General features: G+C 37.6%; 2 protein-coding genes across 5 annotated transcripts in view; both read left to right on the plus strand.

Annotated features, from left to right (window-relative positions):
• LOC139949624 (uncharacterized) overlaps positions 1-13,193 on the plus strand; it is a 47,584-nt gene extending 34,391 nt beyond the window's left edge. Inside the window, exons 3-7 of the mRNA XM_071948063.1 lie at positions 3,625-3,764; positions 5,610-5,850; positions 6,256-6,308; positions 6,829-7,063; positions 8,107-13,193. Coding sequence (XP_071804164.1) covers positions 3,625-3,764; positions 5,610-5,850; positions 6,256-6,308; positions 6,829-7,063; positions 8,107-8,273 — 836 coding nt within the window. The 3' untranslated portion in view covers positions 8,274-13,193. The remainder of the gene's footprint in view (positions 1-3,624; positions 3,765-5,609; positions 5,851-6,255; positions 6,309-6,828; positions 7,064-8,106) is intronic.
• Positions 13,194-16,353: 3,160 nt separating this feature from the next.
• LOC139949865 (uncharacterized) overlaps positions 16,354-18,636 on the plus strand; it is a 42,835-nt gene continuing 40,552 nt past the window's right edge. For all 4 annotated transcript variants that reach the window (XM_071948424.1, XM_071948425.1, XM_071948426.1 and 1 more), the window contains exon 1: positions 16,354-17,415. In XM_071948424.1, coding sequence (XP_071804525.1) covers positions 16,945-17,415 — 471 coding nt within the window. In that variant the 5' untranslated portion in view covers positions 16,354-16,944. The remainder of the gene's footprint in view (positions 17,416-18,636) is intronic.

Genomic DNA, 18,636 nt, shown 5'->3' on the forward strand with positions numbered 1-18,636 from the left:
ATGGCTCTGCTTACCACCAAATTCTGCACTAATATGATCACCATTCTTTGCTTACTTACACTGGTCCTTGCTCTATGCTTACATGGCAAGGCAAGCGCTAAATTTCTGTGCTAGCTGTGTAAGCATACCAAGCAACGTGGAGCACGCACGCGCACAAGCTGAAATATTCCCTGCTGACCAGTGAAGTAGGCTTGACGTAGCATGGATTTCCCTTCCTTACGTAAGCGCCAATTCTTTGCTAATGGTAAGCAGAGCCATGAAATTGGGCCCCGGTGTTATGGTTTTAATCAACCATCTTGGTTGGCTACGTCTAATGTACAATGTACAGTGTACTACTAGTGAATTACTGTCAAACTGGTTCTCATTAGATTTGGGGTATTTCTAGTCTAGAAAGACAGAAATGAGGTCTTCCATATATTACTCCTGGAGGCTGCCTGGAGTGCCTTGAAGTGTAATAAACAGAAGCCACTGGGTGGCCATATTGTCACTCTCTCTATATTATAAGTGCAAAGTGAGAGAACGTGCCTTTCAATATTGTGTAGTACAATGCCTAGCCTACCTCATGTACATTCTACACTTTCCTTCCCTGGGAAACGTGTAACCACTGGCATACACCAACATTTGCCATCACTCACTTCGTAGCAAGGCAGTATAAAATAGTGTTAAAAATATAGTGAACTCGACTAAACTAATTTGTTTGACATGTTTTCTACATCTAACCTTTCATATATTTATTTGATCATAAATCCCTGGTGTGGTATGACATGTGTTTCACCCCAGTCAGCGGACTGCGTAAGTCTCACTTCAGTAGATAGCAAGCCTAGCGTAGAGAAGTTTCACCTGAGAGCTGAAGAAGAAACTCTGAATGATAAACCGGCTGTTCTTCCAGCAAATTTGAATACAAAGTTTGCCGTAATGCCTGAGTGAATATGCCAGCATTTTACATCCCTGTACGAACGAGCCTCATTATATGAAAAGTCAACAAACTATTGTTGGCTCTTTTTGTTTGTTATTTATTAATGACATTTCACACAAATATAATGAAGTTTGGTTGGTGCCCTAGTAACCAAACCAAACGTGTCATTTATTTGATTTAAACTTTTGTAAGATATTAAAATTGGGTTAGTTCAATCCTGGAGATGTATGCAACCATTTTGTATGACTTGACCTACTTTTCAACAAAGATAACAATGCCTATAGCTTCACTTTCAAGTTTGCATGGTGAGAACTTTAAGGTTTCACAATCTATGTAGCATCCAGCCAAATGAGGTTATGGGTGTAGGGAAGTACCTGAACAAACACAACTAACATGCTGAACAAAGCCATAACAGGAAAGACACAGATACAGATTGATGATAATGATATTTATAATAAAACCATTCTTATAAAGGGCATCAGTGAAATCACCTTGCGGTACCTTCATGTTTGCGCTGTAAGGGAAATCACTGATTGTGCAAAGTAAACAGATATGTTTTCACCAGGTTTTTTTAAAACAAACCTCTGAAAGACTGTTCCATAACCAAACTGCTACAAAGTATCAAAAAGATCAGGAACCATATGACTTGGTTTTGATAACTGGGAGTCAGAAGGGATTTATGTATACAGTAAGATTTTCCACCAACCTCCAAACTTGCACATATCATTCGTGTCTAAGACACATCTAGACAACTGTAGGAGAGACCAACTACATACAACCTTCTATACACACTACTCAATCACACATACACTGTAACAAGAACCTTTAGTCATCCTTCGTGAATAAATCAGTACTAAGATAAACAGCTGAATAAGTTAACATTAACTTGTATTGCGGTCAAAAGATGAACATTACAAAAAGTACGGTTTGAATTGTATGTAGGTGTATTTCCTTGATTCCGTTGTGATGGGCCAACTTACAAACCAGTACAGTGCAGGCCTGTAATTACTCAGAGGCCAGGGAGGGCCATGGCCTCCGTTGCCCCTGGTCTTGGCCTTGGTGCCCCTTCCAAAGTTCCCCATAGACTTTAAGATTGACTAATGGAAGTGCCCTTTGAATAAAGAAAATGGCCTTTCAAAGATGAAATTCCAAGCCTGCAGTGTATAGTGTGCTATTAATATTCCACCTTTTTCTACCCTCACTCCCCAAAGCTCTAGATAGTAAATGTTAGTCCCTTTCTGCCTGTCTTTCAACATGAAACTGTTTGCTGTAAGTTCCTTTTTTTGTTATTAGTCTGTAGATTTATTTATCTGCCGGGATTGAGGATGCATGTTTGGTCACCTGCAGTACAAGTGAAAGGTTTTTATGTATTATGAGCAATGTATGTACATGATGTACATAATGTACATATCAATATGTACAGTTTATGTTTGTGCTCGGTTAGTATTGAACGTAGGAGTGTCCAAACTAAACATGGTCCCCAGGGTACTCGAGTTTGTATGTTTTTTCCTATGTGACTTCCGTACTGAAAAGGGTTAAGTTAAGGTTGAATGTCTGACGCTACAATACAATGTTCATGAACAAACATTGTCAGATTTGGTACCAGCGCTATATCCGTTATTTTTATAGTCACTGCATCATACCGAATCGTTATGAAAACATTTCTGGGACAATGTCTCATTATGAATTAAAGTAGGAGGAAGTTCCTGAGCAACCAACATCAGATTAGACATATACATGTACTGCCACTTACTATTAACTTCAATGTACATTAATTTACACAGGACTCGGAAAAGTACTGAGTAAACAGTGCTTACACATATCGGTGTATGGGTAAAAACCAAAATAAATATTCTTTATCGCTGATGCAAATTTAACATCTTTTATATTATTTCAATGTACATGTAGACCATCATGTATGTACAGTTTAGTCATGTACCTGATTCAACCTGGTTCAATCAATCACTGACTCTGCTTGGTTTAATCAATCACTGATTCAACTTGGTTTAATCAATCCCTGTTTCAACCTGGTTTAATCAATTTCTGATTCAACCTGGTTTAATCAACCCCTGATTAAACCTAGTTTAATAAAAAAAACTTGCAGTCATCCCTGATTAAAGGCAGTGGACACTATTGGTAGTTACTCAAAATAATTATTATAAAACCTGTCTTGGTGACGAGTAATGGGGAGAGGTTGATGGTATAAAACATTGTGAGAAGCGGCTCCCTCTGAAGTGCCATAGTTTTCAAGAAAGAAGTAATTTTCCACGAATTTGATTTTGAGACCTCAGATTTAGAACTTGAGGTCTCGACATCGACCATCTAAATGCACACAACTTCGTGTGACAAGGTGTTTTTTCTTTCATTATTATCTCGCAAGTTCGAGGACCGATTGAGCTCAAAGTTTCACAGGTTTGTTATTTTATGCTTATGTTGAGATACACTAACTGTGAAGGCTAGTCTTTGATAATTACCACTAGTGTCCACTGCCTTTAAACCTAGTTTAATAAAAACTTGCAGTCATCATTTCAGTTTTAATGCCATTTTATATTCTACATTGTAGTTGAAAGTTGAAATATAGGTAAAAAGGGTTACAATTTGATTAAAATGATCAAATTATTTTTTGATAACTGATCAATACCTGATTCAACCTGTTTTAATCAATATCTAGTTTAATAACAATTGATTATTTTTTGTTGTCATTTCAGGTGTAGTTGTAACCAAGCCCAAGTTTGATAACACCATCAGGATCAACAAGATTGGTGACAAGAAAGCAGTGTTTGAGCCGGCACATGCAGATCCTGAATCAAGACAGTCACTGGAAGTGTTTGACACAGTCTGTGCTGTTGTAAGTCTATGGCTTAAGATTATCTACCCTACTACAAATATGATCTTTTTAAATTAAATGTTGTTATAGAAACAAATAATGTATTGACATTTGCAGGGCTCGAATTTGGGGAAAAAATCCACAAGACCGCAGGGCTTGGTGCTCAGAATTTTTACTGGACCAAAATTTTATTACGAAAAAAAGTTTAACACGATAGAACAGCAGGCCTTTTTCATCCCTTAGGAGGCTTTTTTTTGCTGTGAAACCCAATCAATAAAGTTCCATATACCTACTTCACGTCATTCTCGCCGCCTAAAAAAAAAATTCCGATTTGACAGGCAAATCACCAACAAAACACTGCAACGTGCAGCATTCATAAAAAGATAGTCAAAAAAAGATTGACCAAAAATTTGACAGCAGTAGTCAGAAGCTCATCACTGTTGGTAGCCATACTTAGCAAGACATTTGGCAACAAGACCTTACTTTTAATCCATGCAACACAGGTATGTGTGGTATTGCAACCAGACCTTCTTAATGCAAATTCAACACTCCTTTGCAAGGTGTCAGACTTTACACATGGTCAGTGGTAAACAAACATCGCTGTACTAAGGTGTGCCGCCGCGCCGGGTACCAACACATCACTCCCTCGTCCCCGCTCGCTCACTCCCCGAGTGCATAAACATAAATGGTTTGAGAGTAGATGTAAAAGGTGTGGGCATGAGTAAACTGAATGGAAAACTTGTATGCAGCCTGATGCGCGTGAAAAAAGGACGGATTGACGTTCGGCAGGCGTGCTCAGAACACTGATTTGACGACAAATACATTTTTTAATGAAAGATAATATATTTCATATAATTATTTGTAATAGTAACTATATTAGTATGCATAAAAAAACACACAAGACCGCCGGACTTGTTCTGCATAAAGTTTACTGGACCGAAGCTAAAATTACTGGCCTCGGGCCTGCGGTCCAGCGTGAAATTCGAGCCCTGATTTGACATACATCTTCCTTCCTTTGGAATTTTCAATGAAGCTACTATGGTGATTTAGTCATGTTTTCATAACTTATTGGTCATTTGTTGTCTATCCAAGTTGTTTTAATGATCAAGAAATGATTTGAAGTCAAACTTCACTGATTTTTGGGGCCGAACAGGGAATTGACTAGAGTGGGATTCGAACCAACGACCTCCTGATTAACGTGCTGGCGCTCTACCAACTGAGCTATCTAGCCCTATATTGGCGGTGTCTCTATTTTGTCGATATCTATGGAAGGGGGTGCCAGTCAGAAACCATACAACTGTTAACTGCCATGTAGCCGGGAGTCACACCCGAATTTCGATACAACCTGGGAAGCGGCAGTCAGGGAATCACCAACATAGGGCTAGATAGCATAGTTGGTAGAGCGCCGGAACGTTAATCCGGAGGTCGTTGGCTCGAATCCCACTCGAGACAATTCTTTGTTCAACCCTCAAAATCACTTTAAAATATTACCCAGTGAGTTTCCCTGTGGGTTTTAATTGATAATTTATATGTTATAACAAAAACAAGTATATGAATCTTTTTTTTCTTTTCATTTACATCTTCCTTACTTTTGAATTTTCATGGAATGAGCAAAGTAGCTTTTTTTTGTGATTTAGTCATGTTTCCATACCTATTTAAATTTGGTAATTTTTTGTCTCTCTTAGTTGTTTTGATGATAAAGAAATGATTTGAAATCAAACTTCACTCAGTTAAGCTATGGGGGTAGACCTTAATGGTTAAGCTGAGGTTTTTTTTTTGGCTTGGAGGATGAGATTCATGCTACATTTTCTATTTTGGTTCTTCTGATAATCTTCTGATTTGTCTGACTTGTTTTCTCTTACTTAGCTCCTAGCCTCCTTGCGAACAAATGAACTAACCAGCCAAGCAGAGGATTGTGTTGGAGTCTCAATCACTGCTGGGAGTCTTGTTGTCACAACAGAGATTACATTTAGTGAGGACACAACTGCCGTTGCATCTGATGTAGAGAGTGCTATTAAAAGCACACTGGCTGGAAACACATTGAGTGACAGTACTACATCTCTTACTGTAGACAAGAGAAGCATCAGGGTGACACCATCTGGTTCAGGTAACACTCTCTCTCTCTCTCTGTCAACTCTCATCCCTTGGCTTTAAAGACACTGGACACTATTGATAATTGTCAAAGACCAGTCTTCTCACTTGCTGTATCTCAACATATGCATAAAATAACAAACCTGTAAAAACTTGGACTCAATTGGTCGTCAAAGTGGCGAGAGAATAATGGAAGAAAAAACACCCTTGTCGCCCAAGTTGTCTGTTTTCAGATGCTTGAATTGAAGACCTCAGCTGACAATTTCTTCAAAGGGTGCCCTTTATCAAGGAGAAAATGCATTGGTGCCCTTGCCCTTTCAAAAACAAAGCACACAGGCCTGCTATCATTGTGAATGAGTACATGACACTTCCATATACAGTTACTAAAACTGTTATTTCTTGCACTTCATTACTCCCACAGACGCTGTTGATGTTGCAACTGTGAAGCCCACGAAGAAACCAGGCAAACCTAATGTAAGTAATGATCAGGCATCATGCGCCTTGATTACCCAGCAGGGTGGATATGTGCACATTATAAGTCTTCATTATTATTTTGTTTTACTACAGACTGAGTCAGCACTCAGAAACCATGCTAAAGTTAACTGTGTGCAATTAAGACAACAGATACTGAAATGTGGTAGACTAAAAATAGGTGTAGCATATCAGGAATGATCTCAAATTTTAAACATTTGAAATGGAAGTTGACCTCGTTCTCCTGTTCACGCTAGAGGTGGCAGGACTATAGAAAGATAGACCAATGCATGAATGGAAATAAACACTTACACTAAGCAAGCAGATGAGTGATGAAACAATGCAAACTCTTTGTGAATGTGCACACATACCTTGAAATCTTCCCACCACAAATTTGTCTTTTTCTAGGTTCAAAGATCAGGCCTGACAAATTACTAAACGCCTAGTAAGAATAACTACCAGTTTTCATTCAATTGAAAATATTCCCTAAAAAACTAACCATGCTTTTCTTTTGACTTTACAGAAGTCTAACCCTACCCCTGACATGATGCCAACATCAGTATCTCCTGATAACAACAACGGCCTGACCGACAATGAAATATTCTTTGATACATCACCCCCAATGAAGCCAGTCATGAGCACAACCATGTCCAATGAGATTGGTAATAATGTACACAACAACAAACTAGAGGTCAAAGATAAGAAAGAGAAACAGAACTTCTTTCAAATGGTTCGTGGTAGTCCAATACTCTTAGCAGGTGAGTTATCCCTTAAACCCCTCATCCATCCCAGGCCTTGAACTTTGCCCTGAAAGGGGCAAGGTAATGGGCACTTATGTGAGAAAAACCTAGTCCAGGGGTCGATGTCACAAAGAGTCAGGACTAGTCCTAATATAGGACTACCTAAGTTGGGACTAGTCCTAGGAGATATTAAAAACTTAAGGCTCGTCCTAAGTTAGGAAGAGATAAGATTAGTCTTAACTCTTTGTGAAATCCACCCTAGGTCTTGAACTTCGCTCTTGAAGAGGCAAGGCAACTTCCTTTGGTAATCTGCACAAGCTATAAGGAAACTGTATATTTGTGATGGAACTTTGTAAAGGGCATCAAAGCAAAAGCACAGGGAGGGCGAGTCAACTAAATTTTTGGATCGCCAACAGGTTTTTTTATGACATAGATGTCAGAATTGAAAGGGTTGAATTTTGTTGTGCTGAGCTTGTTTTTGTGCTGAGTAGCTCGATGCAGATCTCCTTGAGATTCCTTTCCTCCTTATCTCAAGCCCGTTTGATGACCACATTCCATTCAGTATTATCAAACTCATTTCCGCTTATCACTAACCATTAACCATGTATAGGATTTGAGGCATTGCATGTTGAGGTATGGTAGGTACACACTTGGTGTTAGCGCAAACCAATTGTACATTAAACACGTCTTCTCTCAAAAATCTACAAATACTTTTGAGGCAATTTGTTACTTCAAACCATAACCAAGTCTGTTGTATTCATTGCTGGTAACCAAACCAGCCGCCAGCAATCTTGCTTATGGCATGTTTGGACCAATAAGCAATCTTGCTTATGGCTGGTTTGGACCAATATGCGATCTTGCTTATGGGTTGTTTGGTTTCGCAGAGGTAAATAAAACAGACGTCTTATGGACCAGGCGAACTAGTCTGAATATTAGATTACTTATAAAGTGGCACACGTTGAATGATATTAGATAAGTTTTTAAGCAGAATTCCTGTGAAGATAAGACAAGAGTTATCAAACTAACTTACTTTTCATCACTTCTTGTTTTCTTCTTTACAGCTTTGGTTGGTGCAGTTGTCTTGACATTGATCACTATCGTTCTAATTACGATGTTCCTCATCTATCGTGTTAAGAAGAAGGATGAGGGAAGTTATTCACTGGATGAACCTCACAAAGTCAAGGATCCAACGGCCTACTGGAAAGACACCAAGGAATTCTATGCATAGAGTCCAAACTATAAGCACCAGTCTTTACAGCTCGGTTTGCTTTCTTTTACTTCAGTTTCCTTCTTCATTTACCTCTTTATTTATGAAGGAATTTATTTTCTGATGAGGGGTTTGCTTTTCTCTGCTATGGTGCTGGCCCCAAACAGTGTTTTAAAAAAAAAGGTTGCTGGGCTGTGAAATATATGGTGTTTTGTACAAAAACTGCCGTAAATTACAAAAAAATGTAGCTTGGTTTTTTTCTGTCTCATTCAATCTTCGATTTTGTTTGCCTGGAATAACTGATTGAATGTGGTGCTTTTTTTATGTGAAAAATGAAAATGGAAGAGAAGAGGGGAAAGTGTTGGGTTTGGGTCTGAGGTTGTTTTTAACAAGAGGTTGGGAACTGTGAGACAATAAACTATGACTGTGTTTAAACTTTGCTGGGGAAATATTTTTAATAGTAGGTGTTTTTCTATTCCTAGATCTAGCATATTCTTTTGTTTTTCTTTCTCTCCCTATTTTGTGTATGTCTTTTTTGTTTTGTTACTTTTTATTTTATTAGTTGTCTTTCTGATCATGGTTTGAATTTATCATGTGTAGTAAATAAAATATCTTTCCAGTTGCTGGCTGGGCCAATGAAAAGCATCAATGATTTTGTTATTTTTTATTTATTTATTTATTTTTTGTTGAAGAAGTCATGTGAAGACCAGAATGGATTTGAACACAGACTTATTGTACATGTAGATTATTAATAGATTAGTTGGACCTAAAATAAGTCAATTTTTGTATTAATAATTAAAAGATGTAATAAAAATAACGTAGTATTTTTCGCCGCAGTGTTGAACTACGTAGATTTATAAATATATATCATACTACACCTTTCAATGATCAGCTATCTACTACGTACATCATAGTAGTACAGTATAGACCTTATGCATGCGATGACATCCACCCCCACAGTTCAGTTCTTGATCAGCTATACAAACATGTACTTCAGTACTTCAGGTGTGTGCCAACTGTTTAGAGTTACTGATGTGGATATTCAATTGCTCATGTTGATTCGGTGTGAGGCACCTTGGAAAGTCAAAGGGTTTTGAATGAACAACCAAACCATTTTTAAGTAGGATTTTAAACTTTGCATGGCGGAAATACGATATGGGAAGGTTTGCGGTAACACCATGTAATGACTATCTCTAATGAGTTGGGGTGGTTCTGAAAAGAACCAATGGTTTAAAACCATTTTTTGAGTTTCATTTCCAGCTACAGATTCTGACCAACCGGATACAACATGCTTGATTAAAGCGAGATAAACATGTTAGGACTTTAATTAACATCAAAAGGTGTCTACTCAGAACTGGCAATAACAGTTGGATTTGTGAATCTTTACGCAAACCTATGTTAGAGTCATCCCACCATTTTGTATAACAATCTTGTTGTCTCGGATGAGCTTGCATTTACAAGGTCTATACATTGCATAGCAATTACAGCACAGTTTCAATCTAATTTGCAGAATATTAAAAACCTTCAACTCTTAAAACATTATTAACTTTCTCTTGAGATTTTTTGTAACATTTTCTGAAAAACTTTTTCCTCATTTTAAGAAGTTTATCAAACAGAATTCCTAATTCTCATAGGGCAATAATTTTTCAGCACTTGTTTAATTGTTGTATATCTTTAAGTTTGTTAGTGCTGGGCAAAGCATTGGGGGCAGATAAAATGTCGGTCTGGCTTATCGGGAAAAATTTGCTATATTTTTGTGAGAATGGATAGTCATTTTTTGTATTGTTATTTTTTATTTTTATTAAGTATTTATTTGTTACTATGATTAGTTTGATATTTACCTCTATTGAGCCCTCCTACTTTGGGTACCATTAGCAGGATAATTGACTGACTAATCAGACCTAGAGAGTTCTCTGCATGGTGGAGTACTTAGTCCAGGGTCCAGTCACCAGACTTGAGCTTCTCACACAAAATGTCAGCAAAGTCTTACAAATGTCTTCAGCAGACATGCCCTTCTGGATTTGTCACTTATGAGCTCACATCAAGCTTTGCTCATCTTTGGCATTTGACTGACAGTTGGAGTAAGATGTTGTCTTTACTCGAGAGTTTTGCTATTTTGTGAGAGTAGATCATGTCTAATGACCAATCATAAGGAGGGTGAAGGACTAGCATGTCATGAATTGACTGTTTTAATGATGTACATGTAGTTAGAGAGTGTGTGTGTGACTGTAAGTATTATCATTGTATGCGTCCAACTTCTTGAATAAACTTAGGGGCTGATTACCAACCTAAGATGACGGGTACTGCAACCCTTACACTGGTTTACATCAAGCAATTTCATTTGAAAAATCACTGTTATTACAGATTTATATGGATTTTTGGTATGGGCTTCTACGCAGTCACAAGTTCTGTGTGGCATTTGTATGCCTAAATAAACATAAATAATGTATTGTGGACTGTCAAGTCTTTTAGTAGTACACCAGAGTAATATAACTTTCCCTGGTGCTTTGATCAGTGGGTTTAATGACTTGTGTTCAATGAACGGAACCAGAAATGCAATTTTCTGAAGCCCCTACAGTGCTCATGTTTGTCGGTTGAATACCTAACCATCAGAACAGACAAACCAGGAAAGTTAGGATCAATTACATGGTTATCGTTCAACATGATGACCACAACTTGTGTGTGATTGGTTGTTGGTTGGGACATGTTTATTGTACCTTGATATAAATGTCCTGGTTCCTGTAACTGGTTTGAAAAACCACTATCTGAAGGAGATAAAAATGAAACCTTATCAAATGAAACCTTACCCCTTAGTTTGGCAGTCAGCCCTCAAGAATAAATAAACAGTGCCTGATTGAGGATTTGTATAAAAGCTTCATTATTAATAATGTTAAAAAACGTTCCTTGAAATTTCTCATTGTATGGTCTGCAAACAATCGTGGTGCCAAATAGTCTGCATTTTTACAACAAGATGTGTTTATTTTTTTCATGGTAGTTGCATTTAGACTGTCAATTCTTCCATGTTCTGCCCACCTTACTTTCTAATATAGAGACAGTCGAATGAATGACGTGTAAGAATCTGTAATCAAGTTCCAATAGCCATTATTGAGGCTGGACATTAATTAAACCCTTTAAAGTCTATTGACTCTATTTCAACTCTGAAGGAAAAACAGAAAGGTACGAAACTTCCAAATAACTCAACCTGATTTAGTAAAGCTACATACTTGATAAATAATATATGGTCAATATAAGGGTTTCTCTTTAAACGTTTTCAAGCAGTCTGGCTGTGTACCATATTTACCATGATATGAAATAGACAACTTTAGGCCTATACTTATATACTAACATTCTTTGTATAGATTTTTGCTTTGCTTAGATATAACTATGTGTTTTTTAATGACTAAATTGAATTCCATGTTATAGGAGAACCTACTAACTAAACTAACCCTGTACACTAAAGAGGTTAAACTGGTTAACTTGTCATATACAATGCAGTGGACTATACCAGGCTAGTTTACATGTGATAAACAATACGGTGGACTATACCAGGCTAGTGTCTTTGCTGTTCCAAGAAGTAAACTTGCACCTTATGAAATAACTAAGATTGTGAATTTAAAACAAAAACAGTATTGTTAAATTAATTAAGAGTTTGTAAGTTTCACTTGGACATTCGTATTTAACCATTCACGTAGAATATGTTTTTTCCTCGGCTGATATATTTAAGAAATAATTATGACGTAATTAATAGTTTTGTTCGGTTTTTTGTTGTTGTTCAGGCTCTCTCTTCAGAGGGAGATACTACAGTTTTGATGTTTACGAATAAATAATTGTGGGGAATGAAACAGAATCAAATTTAACACATCAACAGGCTTGCTCAAGAGAGTGATTTATCAGGCAGGTTTTCTATATTTTCAGTTATTTTTTTAAAACATAATAAACAGGTAAAATGAGTTACTTGCAGGGAGCGTAGAATTATGTACATAACACTGTCAATTTCATCTAGAAAGTATTTTGATGTTTGAGCATTATGGTTTTTAAAAATAAGTTTTCATAGTGGTTTTAAATAAGTAATTACTTTTACGCTTAAAAACATGTATATTTATTAGTATTAGAAAGAAACATGAAGAAAATCCATATCGTTTGTAATCAACAGCAACATCATGGCAGTTCAATATTTGTATGTAATCAATAGTAATAATACAAAACAAGTTTGGCTTATTGGTGACCAATGCCACCATGCCATTTACCTAATGTGAGGTTCGCCATCAATGGTTGGTACCTTACCAGAGTCAGACCCCTTGGCCTTCTTAATACCAAAGAAATATTTTGAAGGGGGGATATGAAACACATTTTAAAGAAGAAAAAGAAAAGAAGAAAAAAAAACAATAATTTATAATGGATGATATTTGGATAAATTATTCATCTCTACGCCACTTTAAACAAACTTCTCAAGAGATGAAAAATTACCACGTTAAAGTCCTAAGTCGTTACATGTAGTTTTCACATTTCTCAATAAGAAATCAACATCTTAAAATGCAGACAAGTTCACTACTTCAAGCTATTCTGTGTTGCAAATTCTTTAAACTACTTTGAGAAAAGTGTTTGTTGCCTCACCAGTGAGGTTTGTTGTGTGGTGTGGATTCGTTGTTGACATAACACAATCTGAAAGTATTTAGTTATTAACTGATTATTTGCATATATACATTTGCTGCTGATCACCTTCAACATGTCTGCTTACTTTATACACAGCGTCCTAATAATATTAGCTTTGTACTGTATATACATAGTCAGCGTGCATCAAGCCATTGACATACCTGTGTACTTGATCATTTTTATAACAAAAGATAAAATAAGTTTTTGGTTCTCTATAATTGTAAATGTACACAACTTCTTGCGCTTGGAAATAAAGATTTGCATCCATTAATCTAATAATTTCTCAAATGGCGAAATGTGTCTGGTGAATTTAATTCTAGTTTGACTAACATAAACCAGTAGATGACATTCTTGAACTGTGGACTAACATTAAAGCCATTATACACTTTCGGTACAGAAGAAAAGAAAAAAAAGTTTACAAATAACTTACAGGGTTTACAGAAGGTAATGGTAAAAGACTTCTCTTGAAATATTATTCCATGAAATGCTTTACTTTTTGAGAAAACATTAAAACAATTATTAATTCTCGACATTGAGAATTACGGATTTATAGTAAATACATGTCATAACACGGCGAAACGTGCGGAAACAAGGAAACGTGTCGACGCCCCTCAAAGCAATTTCGAAAAATTCACAACAGCAAAAACAAACAAACAAACATCACCAACAACACCCCCCCCCCCCCCTCACCCAACCAAAAACAAAAACGGGAAAAAACTATCGACAACCAATTACCATAAGCTATTGAATTTCTCTCAATTAGGGAAAACTTTGATTGGACAATGAAACGGAGACGAAAGTGCGTTCCTTACGGGGTTCTAATTAGGCCGGACCCCAAGGCCAAGCGGTGGTTTAGACAAGGGCTTCCTAAGAAAGAATATAGGCCAAGTTCGTGTCATAATTAGGTGTTCGGCCATCAGCCGAAAACCTATTGGTTTTTTAGCCAAACTTTGTCTTCCCCCGAATCATTCTCATCAAGATTTCGCTGTCGAAAGAGGGCGGATCCAAGTTGAATTCCTGTAATGCCAAAGTATAAATGTTACAATTGGTTTTTATTGACAATGGATAAAGCGTTTATGATATAGTGAGGCATTATTTTAGAATATTTTATTTATCGCGATCGCTGGTGTAGGGAAATCTGTCCCCGGAGATACTGTCCACGTAGAAAATTAATAAAGGCTGGAGGAGGTTTAGTCAAAAGAGGGCGCTATCAGAAGAAATCAACACAGTTCGCCGTATTTTGGGACAGAGTTTCAGGTAGTTCGAATAAGCAATAAGCCGCGGGTACAATTGATTGACGGTCATTTTGTGCCTAAATAAATCGCCGTCCTTACTTACTCTATGGTAGAATAAATTTAATATCGCTGGACCTAATATCCCTTAAAAAATTGTAGCGGAGTTTGACTTTGTATGCTGTAAAAACGTAATCCCTGATCCTCTTTGGCCCTCTCTATCCCTCCGCCCCGATTTTTTAAGCAAAAGTACAATTTGTTTTCGAGAGAGGGCCTTACCAAAAATCACACACATACCAGCTCAATAAGTAACACAGACGTCAAAATAAAGTTCAAACCCCGGTAAATAAAACGGCATATCAAGAACTCCGTATGCCTACCAGCTGTACTTGATATTTCGTTCCCTCGACTCGAAGAATATTGTTCCCCAAGGAAAAATCGCCCGAAACGTAAAATAAACCATTTCCAGAAACTTGGATAACTATTTCCAAAGAACAACGTTGTGTATGCTGTTGGGGCTTGTAAAGTGTGTACAATTCTATTTAATATTCTTTATAATTTATTTTTCAAACATAAGCGTTTTTTTTCGGGGTTTGTTTGGGGGGGGCGGTGGAGGTGGGGGATCACTAACAACACACGCTGAGAGCAAAGGACCAAAGGTGCAAAAAATACAAAATACATCACCCCGGACCAATAAAAAAAACATATGTCACTGCACATTATTGTTTTTATCCACCCAACGAAATCATTGGGACCAGTGGCTGCCATTTATCCTTGTGGGTAAAGACAGGATAGTCTATCACTGTGTGAGGTGCCTGCCAAGTTTGGCTTATTGATTCCCTGTGTGGCCAACCAAAGAGGGCGCCCTAGTATTTTTAACTTTTTTACGCGGCCGTCACCAAGCAACTGGTTACCTGTACCCAGGCACGGCAAGCACCTTTCCGCACTGAGGTTTATAAAAAGTTTGTAAAGTTCTTTGTCAGTATGCCCTCAGCGATACTGGTATGTAATGTGGAAAGACTGGCAAGGCACTTTGGTGGCAATTTGTTGGTTGGTCGTGGCACATTACAAACAACATTAAGTGCCTTACGGCACAATAGTTATTGCTGTTCAATGCAAACTGCAAATCCAAACCAATTAGGTCCAGCCCCTTGTGATAATGTCGTTGTGGGTGTGTTTGGGCGGTTTCTACTAGTAGCGCATGCAGTTAACCCTGAAATTTCTTTTATAAACAGTGGATTTTATTAATTGACCCTGGTGTAACCTCTGATGGATGCGGAAGTCTTTGGGTTCTATCTCAAATCAAACTTCAGTGTATAACGTACTGGCCACCATCAATTACGTTTGAAATTAGGCAAAACTTAAGTAAACAATCCGGGCTGCACAATTTGTAGTTTGAGGATTTTCGGGGAAAAACAATCCGATTTTTTTTTTTTTTTTTTTTTTTGACAAAATAAATACAACAAAAAATCTTATAGGGGTATGAATAAAGAACTATAGTATTAATAACGTGATCCAATATTAGCACCACATTTACTGATTTCTCATCACTTATTTGATAGATTATAAAAGTTTAAAATTGTTATGTACTCTGATTAAGAATTTTATAGTCGGCAAAAAGTGCTGGTCTAAATGCAAACAGTAAATTACTTGAAGACAATAATTCAGCAATTTAAAAAAATGTTTTACACCCCAAAAATTGAAATGGTATAACAAAAATATTCAACCATTTCACATTTTTAGTGCATTGATAACTTCATTCAAGTATTCACACTTTTGTGTTGCATTTTACAGAAGGATAACAAATTCTAGTTTACATCTATTAGATTACAAATTCCCTCAGCTGTATACTCTAATACGGGTTACATAACCAATTCGCTATATATTATTAACCTATAGCCTTCTGCCTTTGTTCAGAGAGAACTTTACTTTGGACTTTTCCAACTTGAACAAAGAGCAAATTATTAAATGGGCTTTTAACATTGAGTCAAATAAGATAAGTCCAATTTGAACCCATAACCACCTAGTACCCACCTGGGTGCCACCCTTCACCGGCTCTCTATACCCATTCTTCACCCATTAGCAACCAGAGGTTCAGCCTCATTGCATAGTTGCCTGTTGTTGTATGACTGAAGCCATATCAGTAACAATGCCTTCACACCACATGCAGAGAAAATACAGGCTTTGCATTCTTCAGTATGGGGCTGGCACGACAAAGCCCACATACACAAATGCTTTCGCTCTGTGAATAGTGGTTCGTGGTTCTAACTTGAGTTATGGTGACACACAATCTACACTACCGTCAGTAATTACTTGTAAAAACAAACAGTTCAGTGTTCTAAGGATCCAGCATTGTATTTCTAGTTATATGATGCTTCGGTCTAGATTAATTTCAGTAGAGAGAACTTGCTGGATGGAGTGTAACCCCGGAACTTGTGCGGAGCGTGTGTACATCATGTTAACTCAACCTGATACCATCAAGGGGGAGCAAAGTTCGCCTTCGTTGATTGACTGATGGAATGTTGGAATCAGCTCATGTATTATCGCCAATACTAGGATTACACTCGTAAGAAGTGGCTAGGTAAATACTACGACAATGTTTGCGTGAGTATGATACGATAACTTTTAGGCTACATGTTCCATTTTGGTGTAACGATTGCTTTAGGACACCATGTTATTATGTGGAGTATGATTCGCCACACTACACACATTTAAAAACTTGACTAGTATTTTCTCGTTAAATATCATGGAGCCTGGACCCGGGTAACTACCCAAGTAAACTGCTGCCAAAGCCTGTGTGTAAGAAGATGGCACTACCGGCTATCAGTCAACCAGTGTCATATCCAGACCCTCTCCACGAGGTTTCTACCGCCGTGGATAATCACAAAATCACCCATGAGCTTACTACCTCAGAGGTGACCGAACACCGGGAGTCTGACCAGGACGATCAGGAGGATAGTGACCGGTCAAGCCGCCGTCTTCCCCCCGTTGTGTCTCTGAAGGAATTCGGTAAGAATCCCCTCCCCGCTCAGGGGATCATCAAAGCAGGGTGGTTGGACACTAGTTACCAGAAAGCCCTTGCCAGAGTCCGTGAACGGATCATTGTGCAGGGGAAGCAGCCCCGGACCGCTGAGGAGTGGAGGTACCCAAAGGCTCCGGGGCCTGCCAGGCCGGACTTGACTAGAAAGTGCCCGGTATTTATAAGTAACGATGTGAAGGATCGGCTGAAGAGGAGGAAGAAACATCGAAGGAGTGAGACTTATCCTCAAGCAGCTACGGTAAGCAATAGTAATAGTAGTATTGGCGATTATGAGGTAGAAGAAATTGATAAAAACCTGAAACTATAGGCCTAAATAACTTCAATTTAAAGGCATGGCATACAAAGACAGTATCACCACTTGGTGTATCCCGAAAATTACAAACCTGGGGTCGATTTCACAAAGAGTTAGTAGGACTGGTCCTAGGAGATATACAAATTGCATGGATAGTCCTAAGTTAGGGCGAGTAACTGGTCCTAACTCGAGATAAGAGTAGTCCCTAACTCCTTGTGAAATCCACCCCTGTTGGGATAACTTTCCGTCATCTGCCACCACCTTTCCACTCATCTTAACAAAAAGGGAGTTCTCATTGAGGTTAATTAGATACTGTACTGTTTCATATCGAATGAAAAAGTGGTGACAGGATACGGAAACTTTTACAAACCTGAAACATATACTTTCAATTTGAAACGTAGTCGGCATACATTTGGCGTAAAATCACTCGTAACACTCGTAACGCGTGTATCTGCGAGAATTATGTGCATGGTGTAGCCTATGAATGAGAATGCGAATCTTTATTTCTTTGGTTGCTTTCTTTGCAAGACGAAACTGACAAATAAAATACAACCAACAAAATATATTAAAAGGTCATCTATTGAATGTTCACAGTACAAAATACATTCCGTCGCAACAAACCCTTTGAAAAAGTCGTGAACATCGCCCTAGACGATGTTCAAATTGGTTTCAAATCCTTCCATGCTGGCCCAATATATTAAAATTAATTAAACCAAGTTATTTTAATCAATGAAGTCATCCGAAAACAAAGTTCGATGATATATAAAGTACTGAATGTACATCCATCACTGAAACCCATCGTCAAACGTTAACGTCTTAGTTCGGTCAAAACTTTTTTCTTTTTTCCCCCAACAATTTTTGCGTGAAACGTTTTAAGCGCATAGGGTGTTTTTCAAATTTGAAATTCAACTTTGCGAAACATTATAAATCCTGCCAAGAGAACACGAATAATTTATTGGTAGTGAGAATACAACTATGGAATTTGTTATCGTGGTAAATATTCACCAATTTACGCAGCCAGTCGAAGTAGGCCCAAGCCCACTGCCATGGCGTAACATTTTCAGATATTCATTTCTCATTATGAAAACTATAAAAGATAACGTCGTCATTATTATCCGAGTTTTTTTCATTTATAGAGCAATGCACAAGATTATTAAAACACATAGA

This window comes from Asterias amurensis, chromosome 17, assembly GCF_032118995.1.
Source record: "Asterias amurensis chromosome 17, ASM3211899v1".
Taxonomy (NCBI): Eukaryota; Metazoa; Echinodermata; class Asteroidea; order Forcipulatida; family Asteriidae; genus Asterias; species Asterias amurensis.